The sequence below is a fragment of the Oncorhynchus clarkii genome, chromosome 5 (assembly GCF_045791955.1).
Source record: "Oncorhynchus clarkii lewisi isolate Uvic-CL-2024 chromosome 5, UVic_Ocla_1.0, whole genome shotgun sequence".
Taxonomy (NCBI): Eukaryota; Metazoa; Chordata; class Actinopteri; order Salmoniformes; family Salmonidae; genus Oncorhynchus; species Oncorhynchus clarkii.
The window spans coordinates 35,201,767-35,221,286 of record NC_092151.1 but is presented as its reverse complement, the minus strand read 5'-3'; the positions used below and the strand labels follow the sequence as shown (position 1 = coordinate 35,221,286).

General features: G+C 43.9%; 1 protein-coding gene across 11 annotated transcripts in view; it reads left to right on the top strand.

Annotated features, from left to right (window-relative positions):
• The first annotated feature begins 3,020 nt into the window (after positions 1 to 3,020).
• The window catches only part of LOC139408701 (DEP domain containing 5, GATOR1 subcomplex subunit), a 29,961-nt gene continuing 13,461 nt past the window's right edge, over positions 3,021 to 19,520 (top strand). For 3 of the 11 annotated variants that reach the window (XM_071152925.1, XM_071152926.1, XM_071152924.1), the window contains exons 1-31: positions 3,051 to 3,487; positions 3,598 to 3,685; positions 3,770 to 3,816; positions 3,974 to 4,059; positions 4,163 to 4,246; positions 4,360 to 4,409; positions 4,532 to 4,601; positions 4,729 to 4,807; positions 4,976 to 5,037; positions 5,377 to 5,446; positions 5,544 to 5,616; positions 5,781 to 5,884; positions 5,992 to 6,066; positions 6,178 to 6,312; positions 7,981 to 8,042; positions 9,347 to 9,420; positions 9,610 to 9,679; positions 9,771 to 9,807; positions 9,906 to 10,023; positions 10,118 to 10,350; positions 10,501 to 10,701; positions 13,668 to 13,803; positions 13,900 to 14,003; positions 14,166 to 14,225; positions 15,558 to 15,741; positions 16,196 to 16,356; positions 16,585 to 16,705; positions 16,809 to 16,976; positions 18,139 to 18,376; positions 18,552 to 18,685; positions 18,810 to 18,909. In XM_071152925.1, coding sequence (XP_071009026.1) covers positions 3,433 to 3,487; positions 3,598 to 3,685; positions 3,770 to 3,816; positions 3,974 to 4,059; positions 4,163 to 4,246; positions 4,360 to 4,409; positions 4,532 to 4,601; positions 4,729 to 4,807; positions 4,976 to 5,037; positions 5,377 to 5,446; positions 5,544 to 5,616; positions 5,781 to 5,884; positions 5,992 to 6,066; positions 6,178 to 6,312; positions 7,981 to 8,042; positions 9,347 to 9,420; positions 9,610 to 9,679; positions 9,771 to 9,807; positions 9,906 to 10,023; positions 10,118 to 10,350; positions 10,501 to 10,701; positions 13,668 to 13,803; positions 13,900 to 14,003; positions 14,166 to 14,225; positions 15,558 to 15,741; positions 16,196 to 16,356; positions 16,585 to 16,705; positions 16,809 to 16,976; positions 18,139 to 18,376; positions 18,552 to 18,685; positions 18,810 to 18,909 — 3,279 coding nt within the window. In that variant the 5' untranslated portion in view covers positions 3,051 to 3,432. Of the gene's footprint in view, positions 3,488 to 3,597; positions 3,686 to 3,769; positions 3,817 to 3,973; positions 4,060 to 4,162; positions 4,247 to 4,359; positions 4,410 to 4,531; positions 4,602 to 4,728; positions 4,808 to 4,975; positions 5,038 to 5,376; positions 5,447 to 5,543; positions 5,617 to 5,780; positions 5,885 to 5,991; positions 6,067 to 6,177; positions 6,313 to 7,980; positions 8,043 to 9,346; positions 9,421 to 9,609; positions 9,680 to 9,770; positions 9,808 to 9,905; positions 10,024 to 10,117; positions 10,351 to 10,500; positions 10,702 to 13,667; positions 13,804 to 13,899; positions 14,004 to 14,165; positions 14,226 to 15,557; positions 15,742 to 16,195; positions 16,357 to 16,584; positions 16,706 to 16,808; positions 16,977 to 18,138; positions 18,377 to 18,551; positions 18,686 to 18,809; positions 18,910 to 19,520 lie in introns of all 11 variants that reach the window. The other 8 variants (XM_071152930.1, XM_071152928.1, XM_071152929.1 and 5 more) reach the window with 7 other exon arrangements.

Genomic DNA, 19,520 nt, shown 5'->3' with positions numbered 1-19,520 from the left:
AGCCTGGAATCGAACCAGGGTCTGTAGTGACGCCTCTAGCACTGAGATGCAGTCCCTTAGACCGCTGCGCCACTCAGGAGCCCAAACTGCTGCTATTAGTCTTAAGAAATCCCAAACTGAAGTGTATGCTGGAACCATAGAATTAGGAATGAGGATCTTTATGGCTGGAACAATGATCGTGGTCGTTTTGCATGGCCTGGTGCCCTGGTAGGTGGAGTGTGCGTCATTTTAGACCACTCCATTGGTCCATAAGGGACATTTCCACTGACCCAGGCCATGCCAATTGAACTCCACCAGGGAGGGGGTTAGAAAGCGGGGAGGGAGGAGCGCCCTTCTTAAATGGAACTGTAATCTGCGCCACTCGATCATGTTGTCAAAAAGCCATCATCCAGAAACATATAACATCTCTTTTCCATAAAATAAATGTGAGAATTTTCAAACTAGTTTTCATTGGAAAGGCAGATAACCATTTTTATCAAAAGCCATCACTTTTGCATGTGAAAGTAGTAAACACTGAATCCTGCTCATTACTACACATGCTTAATTATGTCACATCACCGGCACCTGGCTCATGTTCGGGTGGCATCCCGGTTTCAAATCGAATGCCATCAACTTTCAGCCAGTGCAAAACATGCCTACATGGGTGCCCGGGTGAGATTAATCGAACCCCCACACCGGGGGGGATCTCCGGAGCACGTGTAGATAGATTTTGCACCGGATGAAAGTTGATTGCATTTGATTTTGAACCGGGCTTGCCTCCCAGATCTAAGCCAGGTGCCCTGCTCAAAGCCCACTGCGAAGTCTGCTCAAAACAAAAGTGACGTAATTAAGCATGTGTAGTAATTACTAGGGTTCTGTGTTTTCCCAAGGGATTGCTTTTGATAAAAAACACTTTATCTGCCTTCCTAATGAAAAATAGTCAGACAATTCGAACATTTATTTTATGGAAAAGAGATGTATCTTTCTGGACGATGAAACCATGCTGCCTTGTTGACAAAATGGCCGACAGGCACATATTACTGTTCGATTTGAGAAGGGCGCTCCTCCCTCCCTGCTTTCGCCCGCTGACGTAATGGGCCATAGACCGGTGTCCCGCGGTTGGGCATAATCGTATCCGCCCAGTGTTGTAGGAAGCAACCATTGGAGGAAACCCGTCCGCACAGGGCAGGGATGGCCAACTTTGATGTTGGTGGGGCCCACAAATAATCTGAAGTCATCACGAGGGGCTGTAGTTGACCCCCAGATAGATAAAGACAAATGTTGTGTAAATTCTACACTTTTGCCATGGGGTGTGGAGAAGATGTTGCTGTTTTAAAGCTATTTTGCTGCAATTCCACACATTTAGCCATGGGGCGCAGAGAAGATTTAGCAACTTTATAACTAAATTCATGCACATTTTGAAGTTGTATGTTTAATTTCGTGCAATTATACTCAGTTGCCATGGGGCAGAGAGGAAGTAAGCGGTTTTACAGCAAATTTCCTGCTATTCTACATATTATGCCATAGGGTGGAGAGAGTGAAACTGACTAACAAATCAATGGGGGCTCTAATTCAACCTTGATTACTACAAGTTTAGATAGCTGGCTAATTTACCAATCTATAAATGTTTAGCTGCCATGGGCTAATTGAGTGACTATCAGTGACTGACATAAGAGAAAGTCTGTTGACACACAAACAAATGTCAAAATTGCATATTGTGTATTCTACTATTCTACCTCGCAACAGTAAATTGAGTCCCCATCCCTGGCCAATGGAGACTAGAGTCACAGAGGAAGAGGGGAAGTGAAAGCGATAACTGTCCAAAATCTGTCTTCTCCAGAAAGTGGCGTAATTGTGGCGTTTTTTTAATGGAGGTCTATGAGAGAGTGTCGAATTTGGTTAACAAAAAAATGAATGGCTTATTTGCTACTTGTGGCTTATTTGACCAAAGTTTCCTAATGATTAGGTTGTTACGAGCGTATTGATATAAGACGATAAAACACGTTATATAGGAGTTGTGCCATCTCGTCAGTGGTTATCACAGCCACAAAGTCAAAACTCCCGCCTATTTCTACAGTTTCTCTTCTTAAAATATGATTTTAAACATAACCTTAACCACACTGGTAAACTTATGCATGTCCCTAACCTTGAATTTAAATTAAAAATGTGATTTTTTGTTTTCATAAATATTTACGATATAGCCAAGTTTAACTTTTGGCTGTGGTAACTAGTGGAAAGTTTTGCACACGAGTATTTTTCACCTTTATTTAACCAGGTAGGCTAGTTGAGAACAAGTTATCGTGTATCTGTCCTCACATTGTCTAGAATGGTCTTGCCTCCTCCATACTGCCTTCCATTGTTGAATAAACTTATTTTAATTGTTAGAGCGAACACTAGAGTATGTGGTTAATATAAATAATCCGTGCTAAAGTGCACGGGAATTAAAATTAAGCACACCCACAGTGTGCTCGTAAATTCATTATGAGGTGCCAGAGAGCGGGTGTTCGTCAATCCAGAGCGTTGTCCGATTGTCCGTTGGTAAATTCGGAGCATTCAGAGCGCATACTGGACACTAGTCGAGGAGTAAGGTTGATCCGAGCGTTCTAACCTCACAATGGCAGTCAAGCAACCAAGCTAACATTGGCTAGCTTGCTAGCTACTTCAAGACACAAATGAGAGAATAATTCACTCTGACCATTTTACTCTCCCGTGCAGAAGTGGTTTAGGCTGTTTCATGTTATCCAGAGCGTTGGTGACTGTAACTGTGCTGCTGACAACAATTTAATAAAGTTTTTTTGCCGACGTTTACCGACATCGGTCGTATTCAACCGGTGTTGAACGTTCGTAAATGTATCATTTATTCTACACTCTGACACACTCAGACGAGAGTGCTCTGAAGACGGACTAGATGGGCTGAGTGAATTTACGAACGCACTCCCTGTAGCCAGTACCACTTGGTACTATGTATTGCGAACACCCAATCAGCTAGCGTCAACAACTGACAAGAAACCAATCGTTGAATGACTTTATAATCTGTGGGCGGTTATACTCCATGTTTTGCAGGAAGTTGAACCCTCGCTGTGCAGTAAAAACAACAATATACGACACGTCTAATTTCAATAACGTTTAACCTATCTTTCATATTAATGCGTTGTAAAGGCAAGTCTGAACTTCATCCAACTTTTGTGTGCATTGTCTTACGTTGTGTTTCCAGGTAGATGTGAGCTTTTAGCAAGTTACAAGTTAGCTGTAGCAGCTAACGTTAGCCACCATCACGAGACCGTCAAGTCAGTGGCGTCCCATGCGTGGAGCTCTGTGTTACTAATAGGGTGTTATTTGTGTCTACAAAACTTCTCGTTTCTTCGGATTGATAGAGTTGGGTGTAACCGAAAGGTTATATAACATGTGTTCTTGGTAACATGCATTCGGTGTGCCTTCTTTAGCTTGTTCATCATGAAGAATAAAACATACAAACTTGTGGTGCACAAGAAAGGATTTGGAGGCAGTGGTGAGTGAATTCCTTTCAGTGACGGTGTTAAACGGTTCACAGTGTTTTATCATGTGTTGGGTGAAATGAATGCTGTTTTGTCGTTGACAATAACCCCTCCTTATACACAGATGATGAGCTTGTGGTGAACCCCAAGGTGTTCCCTCAAGTTTCCCTTGGGGACATAATTGAGATTGCACATCCCACAGATGAATACAGGTGAGGATGCATGCCAAGAAGTTATCTTTTGCCTGGGTCTATGTTGGTCCAAAGTTATGATAGATTCTCCTAATTTTCCAACAGCCCTCTCTTGCTGCAGGTGAAGAGTCTCAAAGAAGACCTCCAGAAAGGTAAAGCATGACGAATTTCCTCCAGTTTTAGAGGAAGCCTCTATAGAACCTAGCTAGTGAACTGATCAATATCCTATTTGATTGTAAGTTACATGCACAAGGAACGCTCATCAGTAAATCTGTAGCCTAAATACAATGCATTCATCCTCTCCTCCAGAGACAATCAGTGTGGACCAGACTGTGGCGCAAGCCTTCAAACTCCGGGCATACCAGGATGTCGTAGTAAACATTGTGGATCCAAAGGTGTTTTTTCTATGAATCATATTTCCAATAGTATTTGATTGAATTACAGTATTCAAGCTGATTTTTAAAGCGAGCTCATGCTGTATATGGATTTCTGTGTTAGGATGTAACTCTGGACCTTGTAGAGCTCACGTTCAAAGACCAATACATTGGAAGGGGAGACATGTGGCGACTGAAGAAGAGTCTGGTGAGAGGGAGTCTGTTTGAATACCTCTGTATATGCTGTTGGTGTTTTGTTAAGGTAGCCTACTTCTTGAATCTGTGCCTATTAGAACTTCATTAACATTCTATTTATCTTAGGTGAGTACCTGTGCTTATGTGACCCAGAAAGTGGAATTTGCAGGGATCAGGTATGCAATACCATTCTTAACACATTAATAATAATAAATATGTTATTTCATGTGTAAATATGTTTTATGTTATTATGTCCCTTACTGTCCCTTACGTTGTATCCTGTCTCTGTTACCCTCAGAGCCCAGGCCAGTGAGTTATGGGTGAAAGGAGAGAAGGTCACCTGTGGCTACATCAGTGAAGACACCAGGGTAAGCAATGTCACTTTCAAAAGTAACTGTCTATTAAGATATTGCAGGACACTGTATGTAGTTACTAAATATGTTCTCCAGTCTCCCTACGATAGAGTGCCTTTCATATTTGTGGTGTTTAATGCAGGTGGTGTTCAGGTCGACCTCTGCCATGGTGTACATCTTCATCCAGATGAGCTGCGAAATGTGGGACTTTGATATCTACGGTTAGTTTCTCTTCTATCCCAGGTTATCAGGTGTTGGTATTGTTGAGTGTGTGAGATTGAGGCTGTGTTTCTTCTGTCTTGAGTGGGTGGTTTACTGAGATTGGCATTGAGCAGTGAGCCCTGTAGTTTGTCAATGAGGAGGAAAATAAAGTTTTCATTTGTTTTCAGGGGATCTCTACTTTGAGAAAGCAGTCAGTGGTTTTTTGTCTGATCTTTTTGCCAAATGGAAGGTTTGTGACTTACGTTCTGTATTACACTTGCAATGCTTAAACCATTAATTAAACTTAATCAACACATTTCTAGGCATTAAACCAGGAGTGGGCAACTCCAGTCCTCAAGGGCCTGATTGGTGTCACACTTGTTCTCCATCCCTAGCAAACACAGCTGATTAATAAAATTGCATTTTAAACTGAAGATCATGGTTAGGTGATTATTGGAGTTGGGTGTGTTAGCTGGGACTGGGGCAATGACACCAATCAGGCCCTCGAGGACTGGAATTGCCCACCCCTGCATTAAACAATGCAGTTCTAAAGGTATTTATCCCAGTGAGATTTTGTTGACTTTTTCAGGAGAGGTATTGCAGCCATGAAGTGACAGTGGTGCTTTTCTCACGCACTTTCTACAACGCTAAAACCTTGGGTGAGCCCTTTTATTTATGTTTTCATGAGACATCAGGAATATCACATGCTAGCTATTATTAGATTAAATGTTCTATTTTTCTTCCCATCTTCTGTAGAGGAGTTTCCTGAGATATTGAGAGGTTCCATCAGACAGGACCACGAGGGCCGTTTCTATGAAGATTTCTATAGGTTTACTGTCTTCCAGCCTCATTGTCTATTTCAATTATATTTTCACAATGTCCGTTTTTGTATGTCTACTTATTTCTAGTTTTAGTTACCAGTTGGAACTTTTTTCCTCATCTGTCAACGGTCTGACTGACTCATGGTGTTTCTCTTGTGTTGTGTCTTTGTAGGGTAGTGGCTCAGACTGAGAGACGTGATGAGTGGACCTCTCTACTGGTCACCATCAAGAAGCTTTTCATCCAGTATCCTGTCTTGGTGCGGCTAAAAGAAGCGGGTAATGAATCAGACACAACTTTGTACATTTAACGTCATGAGCAGGGCACTTGAACGTTACCATATTATGTATGTTTACTTGTGTACATGTGGTTATTTTTGTGATAGTTGGTTTCCCCTCTGGCCATAACTCTACTGCTGCTCAGGGGAATTACCTTGAGGCCATTAACCTGTCTTTCAACGGTGAGTGCGTCATCTACTCATTATTTTGTGTGATTCTCAGTGTTCATATTGAGCCACATATTATCTTGTCTCCTTATGACTTTCAAAAATATGGTCCTGTGCCTTTTACAGTCTTTGACAAGCACTACATCAACCGCAACTTTGACCGCACCGGTCAGATGTCTGTGGTCATCACCCCGGGGGTGGGCGTGTTTGAAGTGGACCGACTGCTCATGATCCTAACCAAGCAGCGCATGATTGACAATGGTAGGAAGTTATAACAACAGTAATAGGATGAACAGTCATACAGTGCCTTCGGAAAGTATTCAGATCCCTTAACTTTTTCCACACTTCGCTACGTTACAGCCTTATTTTAATCCTCAGCAATCTACACACAATACCCCATAATGACAAAGTGAAAACAGGTTTTGAAATGTTTTGCTAATTTATACAAAGAAAAAAAACAACACACAAAGGTATTTACATAAGTATTCAGACCCTTTCCTATGCTACTCGAAATTGAGCTCCGGTGCATCCTGTGTTCCATTGATCATCCTTGAGATGTTTCTACAACTTGATTGGAGTCCACCTGTGGTACATTTCATTGATTGGACATGATTTGGGAAGGCACACACCTGTCTATATAAGGTCCCACAATTGACAGTGCATGTCAGAGCAAAAACTAAGCTCCCAGACAGGATTGTGTCTAGGCTCAGATTTGGGGAAGGGTACCAAAGCATTTCTGCAGCATTGAAGGTCCCCAAGAACACAGTGGCCTCCATCATTCTTAAACCACTAAGACTCTTCCTATAGCTGGCCGGGCGGCTAAACTGTGCAATCAGATGAGAAGGGCCTTGGTCAGGGAGGTGACCAAGAACCCGATGGTCACTCTGACAGAGCTCCAGAGTTATTCTGTGGCGATGGGAGAACCTTCCAGAAGGACAACCATCTCTGAAGCCCTCCACCAATCAGGCCTTTATGGTAGAGTAGCCAGACGGAAGCCACTCCTCAGTAAAAGGCACATGACAGCCCGCTTGGAGTTTGCCAAAAGGCACCTAAAGGACTCTCAGACCATAAGAAACAAGATTCTCTGGTCTGATGAAACCAAGATTCAACTCTTTGGCCTGAATGCCAAATGTCACGTCTGGAGGAAACCTGGCACCATCCCCACGGTGAAGCATAGTGGTGGCAGCATCAGGCTGTGGGGGTGTTTCTCAGAGGCAGGGACTGAGAGACTAGTCAGGATCGAGGAAAAGATGAAAGGAGCAGAGATCCTTGTTGAAAACCTGCTCCAGAGTGCTCAGGACCTTAGAATGGGCTGAAGGTTCACCTTCCAACAGGACAATGACCCTAAGCACACAGCCAAGACAATGCAGGAGTGACTTTAGGACAAGTCTCTGAATGTCCTTGAGTGGCCAAGCCAGTGGCCGGACTTGAACCCGATCAAACATCTCTGGAGAGACCCGAAAATAGCTGTGCAAAATAGCTGTGCAGCGACGCTCCCCATCCAACCTGACAGAGCTTGAGAGGGTCTGCAGAGAAGAATGGGAGAAACTCCCCAAATAAAGGCGTGCGTCATACCCAAGAAGATTCGTTGCTGTAATTGCGGCCAAAGGTGCTTCCACAAAGTACTGAGTAAAGGGTCTGACTACTTATGTAAATGTAATATTTCTGTTTTTTTATTTTTTTATACATTTGTGAAACTGTATAAAAACCTGCTTTTGCTTTGTCATTATGGGATATTGGGTGTAGATTAATGAAAGAAAAAAAATGCAATCAATTTTAGAACAAGGCTGTAACCTAACAAAATGTGGAATGAGTCAAGGGGTCTGAATACTTTCCGAAAGCACTGTACATTGTTGATGCTCATAAATGATTTGCTATTAGAAGGTGATAGGACTAGTGATTTTTCTGACATCTGTTTTCCTTTGCCAGGTATCGGTGTAGACTTGGTGTGTATGGGAGAGCAGCCACTTCATGCAGTGCCTCTATTTAAGGTGAGACGGACTGAACCCAAATATAAGCTCAGAGGTTAAAGTTCTCCATCACTGCAACGGATTTCTGTAATATGGATGACGCATGAGGGTTTTAGTAAACAATTGTATTTTCTATTATTATTATTATTATTATTTATTTTTAAATCTCCAGCCACACTTGAACATCTAAAACTAGAAAGTTTGGAGAAATGATAATGGCCCTATATGTTTTCAAATAATTGCCATTTTTCTGGCCCGCAAATCAATTCTGACAAAGAAATCTGTCGTAAAAACAACTGTGCGACCCTCCCAATGTTGCCCTCGAGCAAAAAAGTTTGCCTGAGATGGACTTACGTTTCAGTCATGGATACATTTTTTTCTTGAAACCCTGGAAATGCCTCAATCTTCATTATGACCAAATGATTTGGACTTGAGTCGATGTGCAGCATACCTGTTTTAACGGCTTTGTGGAAAGGGAACAAATAGTTACTTTGGCGGTGACCTCATCTATTTGAAAACAGATCCTCAAAAATGACTACTTTTTAAAACAATTTACATACAGGTGCCTGTTTTAATAAAAATCTCATTACTTTTTGAGCAACATTTTATTAGCATACATAATACTTTGGTCAATGCATTTGAATTGCATTGCAATGAGCTGAGTTTTGTAACTACTGTACACAAGGCATAGTTACTGTTCCTTATTCCAATTATGTAATAACTCCATTATTATAAAGCAATTTCCAAAGTCCTATATAACAACTTCGCTTTTTTAATAATCACTAAGTTACTACACATGTATAAGAACTTGATGTCAAGTGTTACTGTATTACCTTACTAATTTACTTTTGTCAGTCATTTTGAAGCTGCTAAAATGGTCTACTCTAATGTTGAGGTGATTCCATGTCCTCCATGTATTTAATTCTAGGCTGTAGGCTATATTCATATCTATGAGCCATCCGAACCATGTGTTTTATTATATTCAGACTAATTCAGACTAATTCAACTAACTGTTGTAGTTTTCAAATAACTTTCATATTTTCAATTAGCTTAAAATATGATTTGGTTTTCTGAGACCTGTATTTGAATATCAAAGAAAATAGCTGTCTTTTAGTTGAATCTGTATATAAATTATATTTGACTTTGAGTATTTGAAGAGTTGGTATTTTCAAATAAACTACAAAATAGAACTATTTTCTTCCCGGGTTTGATGTGCAGATACAGAATGTCTGTTATTGCTACTGTTTTCTGAGGTATGATTTTCTACTATATGTCACCGTCTTTGTATTGGATTATTACTGTATTTTCCCTGTGATGTTGACAAGCTGCACAACAGGACAGTGCCTGGAGACTCACGACTGGGGGATGACTACAACCTGCCCCACTGGATCAACCACAGGTAAGACCAGACAGACACAGCTTCTGGATAGAGATGGAGGAGGACAGAGGAAGGGTAATATGGGTAAGCGAGGTTCATATATTTCAGGATGGGAGACTGTTGAATATTCCTGGTGAAGAGATTAATGGGTTTTAGAGAAAGGAAGGGATGTTTTTCTAATGTTATCTCTTTCTGTTACCATGACCACAGCTTTTACACATCCAAAAGCCAGAACTCCTGCAGCTGCTTCACTCCTCGCATCAAGCTGGCAGGACGCAAGGTACATATAGACCTAATCTAGATGCAGCCAATATTTTGAATTTGGCTTACAGCTCACCTGTCATTTATTTTCTCCATTTGTTTGCTTTTAGCTCCATGCAGAAAAATTCAAGAACAACAAAGAGCACAGTAAGAGAGAATGTGTTTATTGATTAAACCCCCCTACGATGAACTATCATTCCCTTTTCTTCTCTAACAAACTGTGCCTCTTCTTCATTGCCTCTCAGCTCTTGGGGCTCCGAAGGACGAGAACAGCCTTCCCATCCAGGTGGACTACGATGCCCATGATGCACAGGTGTTCAGACTCCCCGGGCCGTCCCGAGCCCAGAGGAGCACCAACTTCAGGTGCCGCTCAAACACAACCACACATTTATTGCACACTTCCAATAAATAGAGTTAAGAGTAAGGATAGGAGTAACTCAGTGTGACGGTCTTCTAGGGTGGTCCGAGAGAGGGAAGTGAGTGGAAGGAGAAGCTGGGGGTCTGCGGATGTGAGTGGGGTTCTAGGGGGCGGTGTGTCCCCCCCTGTCCGCTCTTGTGGGCCTGACGAGCAGCGGAGCCTGGCCTCTGATGACAGCCTGGGCAGGGTGTCCAACATCCTGCTGATCCCTCGTCTGCCCCCAGCCCAGTACGGAGAAGTCAGCAGCTCCCTGGGCTACACCAGCACCAGAGGTACCAGGAATAAACCCCTTGTATGAGTGATTAGTGTGATGTTTAATCGTGAGGGTGTGGTATCGATTAATGTGCTGAGTAGCCATAAGTGTTTATTTCAACTGTGCTAATGTCTCTGTCTGTCTCTCTGTGTCTGTCTCTCTCTCTCAGAGTTGTTGGAGAAGATGATGGAATCTCAGCGGGACTCCAGTGCTCCGGGGAGGTTCACTGTGGGGAGTGCTGAGTCCACCCTCCATGTGCGCCCAGGGGGCTACACCCCTCAGAGGGCCCTCATTAACCCCTTCGCCCCCTCACGCATGCCCATGAAGCTCACCTCCAACCGCAGGCGCTGGATGCACACCTTCCCTGTGGGTGAGGACACAAACACAGACACACACCATCATCCACTTCGAATTAAACACAGACTGAAACCCGCTAGTTGAAACGTTTTCTGTGTCTCCGAATCCGCATCAGCCAATTAAAATCTTTCATGTAGTTCTCGTGATAGAACACTTAATATTAGCTTTTCCCTTAAAATAACATGGCACACTTAGCTCTGTTCTGACAACACCAGCTGGGCATGATTGTTTTCTGTAATTCTGCATCGACCAATTACAAATGTTGACGTAGTTGGACTTGATATAATTTTTGTCATAAGAGTGTCCTTAACAGAGGTCAAACGGCAACATCTGCAAAATCAAACACGCAAAATGTCAACTGGATGATTAGCTCACAGTGTAGCGAGCCTGGCTCCTGGTCATTTTAGCTGTTTGCGGCAAGTTCGAATCCCGGGTGAGATACAGTATGTTTTTCCTTTGAAATGTAGATTTATTGTGTGTTGCGAAGGGAAGTGCATCCAACACATTGAAAATTAAGATTAAGAATACATTTAATAAGGAGCTGTATCTTTCTTCAGCCTTGTAGACAAGCTCTGCTAATAATCAAGTGCATTATTTGAATTGAGCATCGAGGACCAGCAGTGAAATGTTTTGTCCTTTAGCAAAAAAGCTTGGATGTGAGGGAGCCTCGAACCCGCGGTTACTGTACCCTGCAAACTCACTGTTTAGCGGCGTATGCCACCTGGCAGTGATTGTAGTGGAGGTACATGACAGCTATTTGACAAGACCATGAGGCTCTTTGATGAACGATAAACTCAAATGTTGTATAGACCGCCTTGATCTTTTTCCCGTAAAAGCATATAAATGTTTGTAAAACAGATAAGGAAAAACGTGGGGTTTTGTCATTTCTTCTTATTTTTTTATTTTATTTTATTCTAACGTTAGTATCTACAGTGGGGCAAAAAAGTATTTAGTCAGCCACCAATTGTGCAAGTTCTCCCACTTAAAAAGATGAGAGAGGCCTGTAATTTTCATCATAGGTACACTTCAACGATAACAGACAAAATTAGAAAAAAAATCCAGAAAATCACATTGTAGGATTTTTTATGAATTTATTTGCAAATTATGGTGGAAAATAAGTATTTGGTCAATAACAAAAGTTTATCTCAATACTTTGTTAAATACCCTTTGTTGGCAATGACAGAGGTCAAACGTTTTCTGTAAGTCTTCACGGTTTTCACACACTGTTGCTGGTATTTTGGCCCATTCCTCCATGCAGATCTCCTCTAGAGCAGTGACGTTTTGGGCTGTTGCTGGGAAACACAGACTTTCAACTCCCTCCAAAGATTTTCTATGTGGTTGAGATCTGGAGACTGGCTAGACCACTCCAGGACCTTGAAATGCTTCTTACGAAGCCACTCCTTTGTTGCCCGGGTGGTGTGTTTGGGATCATTGTCATGCTGAAAGACCCAGCCACGTTTCATCTTCAATGTCCTTGCTGATGGAAGGAGGTTTTCACTCCAAATCTCACGATACATGGCCCCATTCATTCTTTCCTTTACACGGATCAGTCGTCCTGGTCCCTTTGCAGAAAAACAGCCCCAAAGCATGATGTCTCCACCCCCATGCTTCATAGTAGGTATGGTGTTCTTTGGATGCAACTCAGCATTCTTTGTCCTCCAAACACGACGAGTTGAGTTTTTAACAAAAAGTTATATTTTGGTTTCATCTGACCATATGACATTCTCCCAATCTTCTTCTGGATCATCCAAATGCTCTCTAGCAAACTTCAGACGGGCCTGGACATGTACTGGCTTAAGCAGGGGGACACGTTTGGCACTGCAGGATTTGAGTCCCTGGCTGCGTAGTGTGTTACTGATGGTAGGCTTTGTTACTTTGGTCCCAGCTCTCTGCAGGTCATTCACTAGGTCCCTCTGTGTTGTTCTGGGATTTTTGCTCACCGTTCTTGTGATCATTTTGACCCCACTGGGTGAGATCTTGCGTGGAGCCCCAGATCGAGGGAGATTATCAGTGGTCTTGTATGTCTTCCATTTCCTAATCATTTTTTCCTCAGTTGATTTCTTCAAACCAAGCTGCTTACCTATTGCAGATTCAGTCTTCCCAGCCTGGTGCAGGTCTATAATTTTGTTTCTGGTGTCCTTTGACAGCTCTTTGGTCTTGGCCATAGTGGAGTTTGGAGTGTGACTGTTTGAGGTTGTGGACAGGTGTCTTTTATACAGATAACAAGTTCAAACAGGTGCCATTAATAAGGGTAACGAGTGGAGGACAGAGGAGCCTCTTAAAGAAGTTACAGGTCTGTGAGAGCCAGAAATCTTGCTTGTTTGTAGGTGACCAAATACTTATTTTCCACCATCATTTGCAAATAAATTCATTAAAAATCCTACAATGTGATTTTCTGGATTTTCTTTTCTAATTTTGTCTGTCATAGTTGAAGTGTACCTATGATGAAAATTACAGGCCTCTCATCTTTTTAAGTGGGAGAACTTGCACAATTGGTGGCTGACTAAATACTTTTTTGCCCCACTGTAAGTCAAGGATGTATCATGCAATATTGACACACTACACTTATGACCGACCAAGTGAAACAAAAGTAACATTTGGAGGTTTAAAGTATCTCTGGTGGCCAAGTTAACCTATTTTAAGAAATGCCATTGGGTTGGTGGATATATAGTCTAAGATCTTTGATAGGCTGATGTGGAATTTGATACAGGAAATAATCACTGCCACCTGGTTAGGTTAGCATAGGGCTAAATGTGCGAGGTTATGTAATGGGAACAGCTAACATGTAGCATTTTAGCACGTCCAACTACATTGCCGATTCTAATTGGCTGATGATCATTTTGAGACAAAAATACAAAATAGAAGTATCAGTGTACCATAAGCACAGGGCAGTCATGATGCTACAGGTACAATGCGTACGTTCCAGTACAGGACATCTTTCACGAGGAACGTAATTAATGTGTCATGGATGTGTTCCAGGTCCGTCAGGAGAGGCCATCCAGATCCACCACCAGACCAGACAGAACATGGCTGAATTGCAGGGCAGCGAGCAGAGAGACCCCGCCCACACCTCCGCCGAGCTCCTGGAACTGGCCTATCATGAGGCCACTGGCAGGTTAGACACGCCCCAGGGGGAAGGTCATGCCTCTTTCTTTAAATGTAATTATAGTTGTCTATTGATTATTTCCCCCCCTGTGGACTGTGTGTTCAGACGGACAGCCTCAGAGAGACGACAGGCAGGAGAAAATGGGCTGTACTCCAGCGGAGGGATGGAGGAGTATACTCATGGCAGTCCAGCCAGCAGCAACAGCACTGGTACACACACACACACACACACACACACACACACACACACACACGCTAGTGCATCTGACTCACTATATACATCACACACAAACCCTGCCAACTATCTTTTCTCTTAATGTTGTATGGTTGATGGTCACGCTGTTGGTTTTAATGCTGATAATGTTTGTGCAGGAACTCCGGTAAACCGTGGCTCCTCGTTGGAGGACTTTTCCTCTGGCAGTCCGGATCCAAGTGAGTCTGTGCTGCCCTAAGAAAGAAAACACACTCACTACACAGACACACTTGACACAGTCACACACATGTCATGTACACAATATCCTATCAGTTTGGTTGTGAACATTGCCTGACAGCCGAACTGATCATTCGAATAAGCCCTCACATGATGAAATGAGAGCTTATTCAACTGAACCCCTGATTGGCTGAATTCTCCGTTCGGTGTCTGTCTGTGAGGGAAAGACTAGGGTTCATAAAGGGTCACACGTTTTTGGGTCATGCATTTACCCCCCCCCTCTCTAACGTCCTTCTCTCTACCTCTGAGTATCTCTCACTTCCATTCTGTATCTTCCAGCTTCTCTAGCTCTTTATCCATTTTCTCCCTCAGGCTTCACACCTCTCTCCTCAATGTATCTCCTATCTTTTACTCTATCATACATAATAATAATATTAGAGTCTCTGCTCTCAAGTGTATGTGCTTAATTAGCCTCTTCCAGGTGTGTGTGTGTGTGTGTGTGTGTGTGTGACTCCTGACTGTCTGCATGGGTGGCCGGTGGCCTAGGGGTTAAGAGCGTTGGACCAGTAACCGAAAGGTTCGAGTCCCCGAGCTGACTAGGTGACAAATCTGTCTGTGCCCTTGAGCAAGGCACTTAACCCTAATTGCTCTGGATAAGAGCGTCTGCTAAATGACTAAAATGTAAACGCATGAGTTTCCTGTCCATTTTTCTGTGGCATGTGTAGTGTGTTTGTTTTGCATGTACTGTGTGTGTGTTTGTATGAGCCATATATGCGTGCATGTTGTAATCACACTGCTGAGATCACTGCTTATCATATGCTTATCACATCATCACAGATTGCCAAGTCGATTGTCACAGAGCCTCAATCTCCTGCATGTGTTGATCAGAGCTCCACTTCTGTCAGTGACACTGGAATCATCAGGTGTAATGAAGGCAATGAGAATAACCCTCTGCTCTTTTTTCCTTCCCCCTCTTTTCTCTCTCTTTCTCTACTTTTTATTTTTGTTTGTTTCTGTCTGTCGTTGGCTGTGTTTTTCCCGCGCCACTCTTTTTATCATTCCAACCTGTATCTTTGTTCCACACTTTCCCCTCCTACTTTATCAACCACCTCTGCACACCTTCCTTTCATTCCAAATGTATTTCTCTCTTTTACTTGTCCTTTTCCTATTTCCTTACCTCCTCCTCCACAAAATGCACCCTGTTGGGTGGTATGTGTGTTTTCGACGGGGCACTTGTTTGTTTTTGTCTGTCTCTGTGTTGTATGTATGTATGTATGTATGTATGGTATTTTTGTCTGGTTGGCTCTGTGTGTGTGGCGGGGGTTCCCCTGAAGCCCTGCTGCTGTCTGCCCCCCCGACAGTGCCTAGCTTCTGTTGCACGGTGGGGGTAGACTGGAAGTCTCTGACCACACCCGCCTGTCTGCCTCTCACCACTGACTACTTCCCTGAATGGCAGACCCTGCAGAACGACTACACTGAGGGCTGCTACGACCTGCTGCCACACACTGACCTGGAGAGGTACAGGAAACATGTTTGTTTTACTATCCTTGTGGGAGCCAAACAATTGAAAATCCTATTTTCCCTAACCCCAAACCTATCCCCTAACTGTAAGCCTATTTGGAACCCTAATCCTAAAATAGCCTTTTCCTTGTGGGGACTGGGGAAATGTCCCCTCTTGTCCAAATGTTCTACTGGTCAAAACAAGGATAGTAAAACCAAAAATACACACACACACGCTGTAGAACGACTACACTGAGGGCTGGTACAACATGCTGCCACACACTAACCTGGAGGGGTAGAAAATGTAACACGGGGAGTACACACACACACCTCACGTAGTATACAAAATGACTACTGTAACACTGACTGACTGCATGGTCTACTGAGAAATATATAGCAACTAATTGATCAACAGGTACATGCAGCTGTTTCAGATGCTCCACCCCTCTCACCCTGTCTCTCTCTGTCTCAGGCGGGATGATGAGGCCCCGGTGATGAGTGCCCCTCAGGTGTTTGAGGAGTTTATCTGTCAGCGGCTGATGCAGGGCTACCAGATCATTGTCCAACCTAACAAAAGGAAACCCCAGCCTGCTGTGGCCCCGCCCCTCAGCAGTAGTCCACTCTACACCAGAGGTGTTCTATACTGTCTCTGTCCGGGCGTGTGGCTCAGCTCTGACACAGTTACCTAATAACACCACAGTCACAGTTAGCTACTGACTGACACTGTTAACTTAGAGAGGCTAATAAGTCTGTTATACGGCATATTCACTTGCATAATTTAATAATTTGGTAAATTACAGTAATCTCAATTTGGACCAAGTGCAGTCATTTACCCTCTGTCTCTCTCCTCCTCCTTCTCAGGGCTGGTCTCTCGGCGCAGGCCAGAAGAGGAGGAGAGTCTGTACTGGCTCAGTATGGGCCGTACCTTCCATAAAGTCTGCCTGAAGGATAAAATCATCACTGTTACCCGCTACCTTCCGAAGTAAGTCTCCAGCCTTACATTAGATCCATACTCCCAGCTAATCATCAGACTGTACTGTTTGCATGTCACTCACCTGTTTTCTGTGTGTGTGTGTGTGTGTCAGGTACCCGTATGAGTCGGCCCAGATCCAGTACACCTACAGTCTGTGTCCCCCTCACTCTGACGCCCACTTCCTGTCCTGCTGGGTGGAGTTTGGTCACGAGAGACTGGAGGAGTACAAGTGGAACTACCTGGACCAGTACATCTGCTCTGCTGGCTCTGAGGACTTCAGGTACCTATGCTCAGCAAACACACAGTCTCATACGGAGCCATGTTCAGCCCCAGGGAAGGCTTTAACACATTAATTTGGACCCCTTTCTGTTGTAAAAGAGTTTGCCATAGCCAGCACTGAGTGTACAGAGTCAACTATACTGAACAGAAATATAAATGCAACATAAGGTAATCAATCAATTGAAATAAATATATTAGGCCCTAATCTATAGATTTCACATGACTGGGCAGGGGTGCAGCCATGTGTGGGCCTGGCAGGGCATAGGTCCACCCACTTGGGAGCCAGGCTCACCCACTGGGGAGAAATACGTTTTATACGCTTTATTACAGACATAAATACTCCTCAGTTTTATCAGCTGTCCAGGTGGCTGGTCTCAGATGATCCCGCAGGTTATGAAACTGGATGTGAAGGTCCTGGGGTGGTGTGGTTACACGTGGTCTGCGGTTGTGAGGCTGGTTGGACGTACTGCCAAATTCTCAAACGACGTTGGAAGCAGCTTATGGTAGAGAAATTAACATTAAATTATCTGACAACAGCTCTGGTGGACATTCCTGCAGTCAGAATGCCAATTGCACTTTCCCTCAAAACTTAAGTAATCTGGAATCGTGTTTGACAAAACTGCACATTTTAGAGTGGCGTTTTAATGTCCCCAGCACAAGGTGCACCTGTGTAATGATCATGCTGTTTAATCATCTTCTTGATATGCTTGGCATAGGACAAATGCTCATTAACAGGAATGTAAACTAATTTGTGCACAACATTTGAGAGTTAAGATTTCAGTGTGTATGGAACATTTCTGGGATTTTTTATTTCACCTCGTGAAACATGTAACCAACACGAGTGGCGCAGCAGTCAAAGGGACTGTATCTTAGTCCTTGAGGTGTCACTACAGACACCCTGGTTCGATTCCAGGCTGTATCATATCCGGCCGTGATTGGGAGTCCCATAGGGCGGCGCACAATTGGCCCAGCGCTGTCCGGGTTTGCCCGGGGTAGGCCGTCATTGTAAATAAGAATTTGTACTTAACTGGCTTGCCTAGTTAAATAAAGGTTAAATGTAAAAAATAAAAAATAATGTACGTGCATTTATATTTTTGTTCAGTGTGTATGTATGTATGTCACACTTCCAAATAACTCTTATTTCTACCGGCCGTGTGCCATAGTTTGATAGACTCTCTGAAGTTCTGGCGGACCCGCTTCCTGCTGCTGCCGGCCGGGGGGGCTAGACGTGTGGCGGACGGGGAGGGGCACTGGGACGTTTACGGGGAGGGAGTGGGCACGGTGGCGGGCAGAGAGGGCATGACGGGCACCGGGGACTGGGCCCTGCTGGATGGCTTCATCCGCTTCCTGGAGGGACTCAACCGCATCCGCAGACGCCACCGCTCTGACAGGATCATCAGGGTAACACCCTAAAACACTGTCTTACTCATTTCAGAAGACTAAAAAAACTGCAGTCTTGCAAACCCAGCTAAGAGAGAAACTGACTGCCAGGAACAATGATCCTATGCCAATGTTGTTGTCTTGAGCTGTTTTAAGCTTCCTGTCGTACCGTCTTCCCCTCTCATTCTGTCTGTAGAAAGGACCGGCGATGAAGGGTTTGCAGGTGACTGGTCCTCTCTCTGCCTACCCTCCGGAGCCTGTAGCGCCCCCCCAGGGCAAGAAAGGCACCTCCGCTTTATCAGCTCTCCTGGAGTTGGAGCAGAACCAAAAGTGAGTGTAGTTGTCCTATCTGTGTCCTTTCAATGGAACCTAGTGTGTTTCCAAATCATTAGAAGCACAGGGTATCTGACATTGATGCTACCGTTCTTACAATGAGGATGCATTTCCTGTCTAGGACTCTAGAGGAGCAGCAACAACAGGGGAAACCCTCAGCTGCCACCAGTGAGTCTTCCACTGCCACCATGACCACTACATATGTGGACAGCCCTCGCAAGGTGGGTGTCTTTGTGTGGTTTTGGGAAGGAACACAATGATCAAGGGCTTTCTGTCTTGGGTAAAAGGGATCTCAATTTCTGGCCTGGGTAAAAGGGATCTCAATTTCTGGCCTGGGTTAAAGGGATCTCAATTTCTGGCCTGGGTAAAAGGGATCTCAATTTCTGGCCTGGGTAAAAGGGATCTCAATTTCTGGCCTGGGTAAAAGGGATCTCAATTTCTGGCCTGGGTAAAAGGGATCTCAATTTCTGGCCTGGGTAAAAGGGATCTCAATTTCTGGCCTGGGTAAAAGGGATCTCAATTTCTGGCCTGGGTAAAAGGGATCTCAATTTCTGGCCTGGGTTAAAGGGATCTCAATTTCTGGCCTGGGTAAAAGGGAGCTCAATTTCTGGCCTGGGTAAAAGGGATCTCAATTTCTGGCCTGGGTAAAAGGGATCTCAATTTCTGGCCTGGGTAAAAGGGAGCTCAATTTCTGGCCTGGGTAAAAGGGAGCTCAATTTCTGGCCTGGGTAAAAGGGAGCTCCATTTCTGGCCTGGGTAAAAGGGAGCTCAATTTCTGGCCTGAGTAAAAGGGAGCTCAATTTCTGTCTTGGGTTAAAGGGAGCTCAATTGG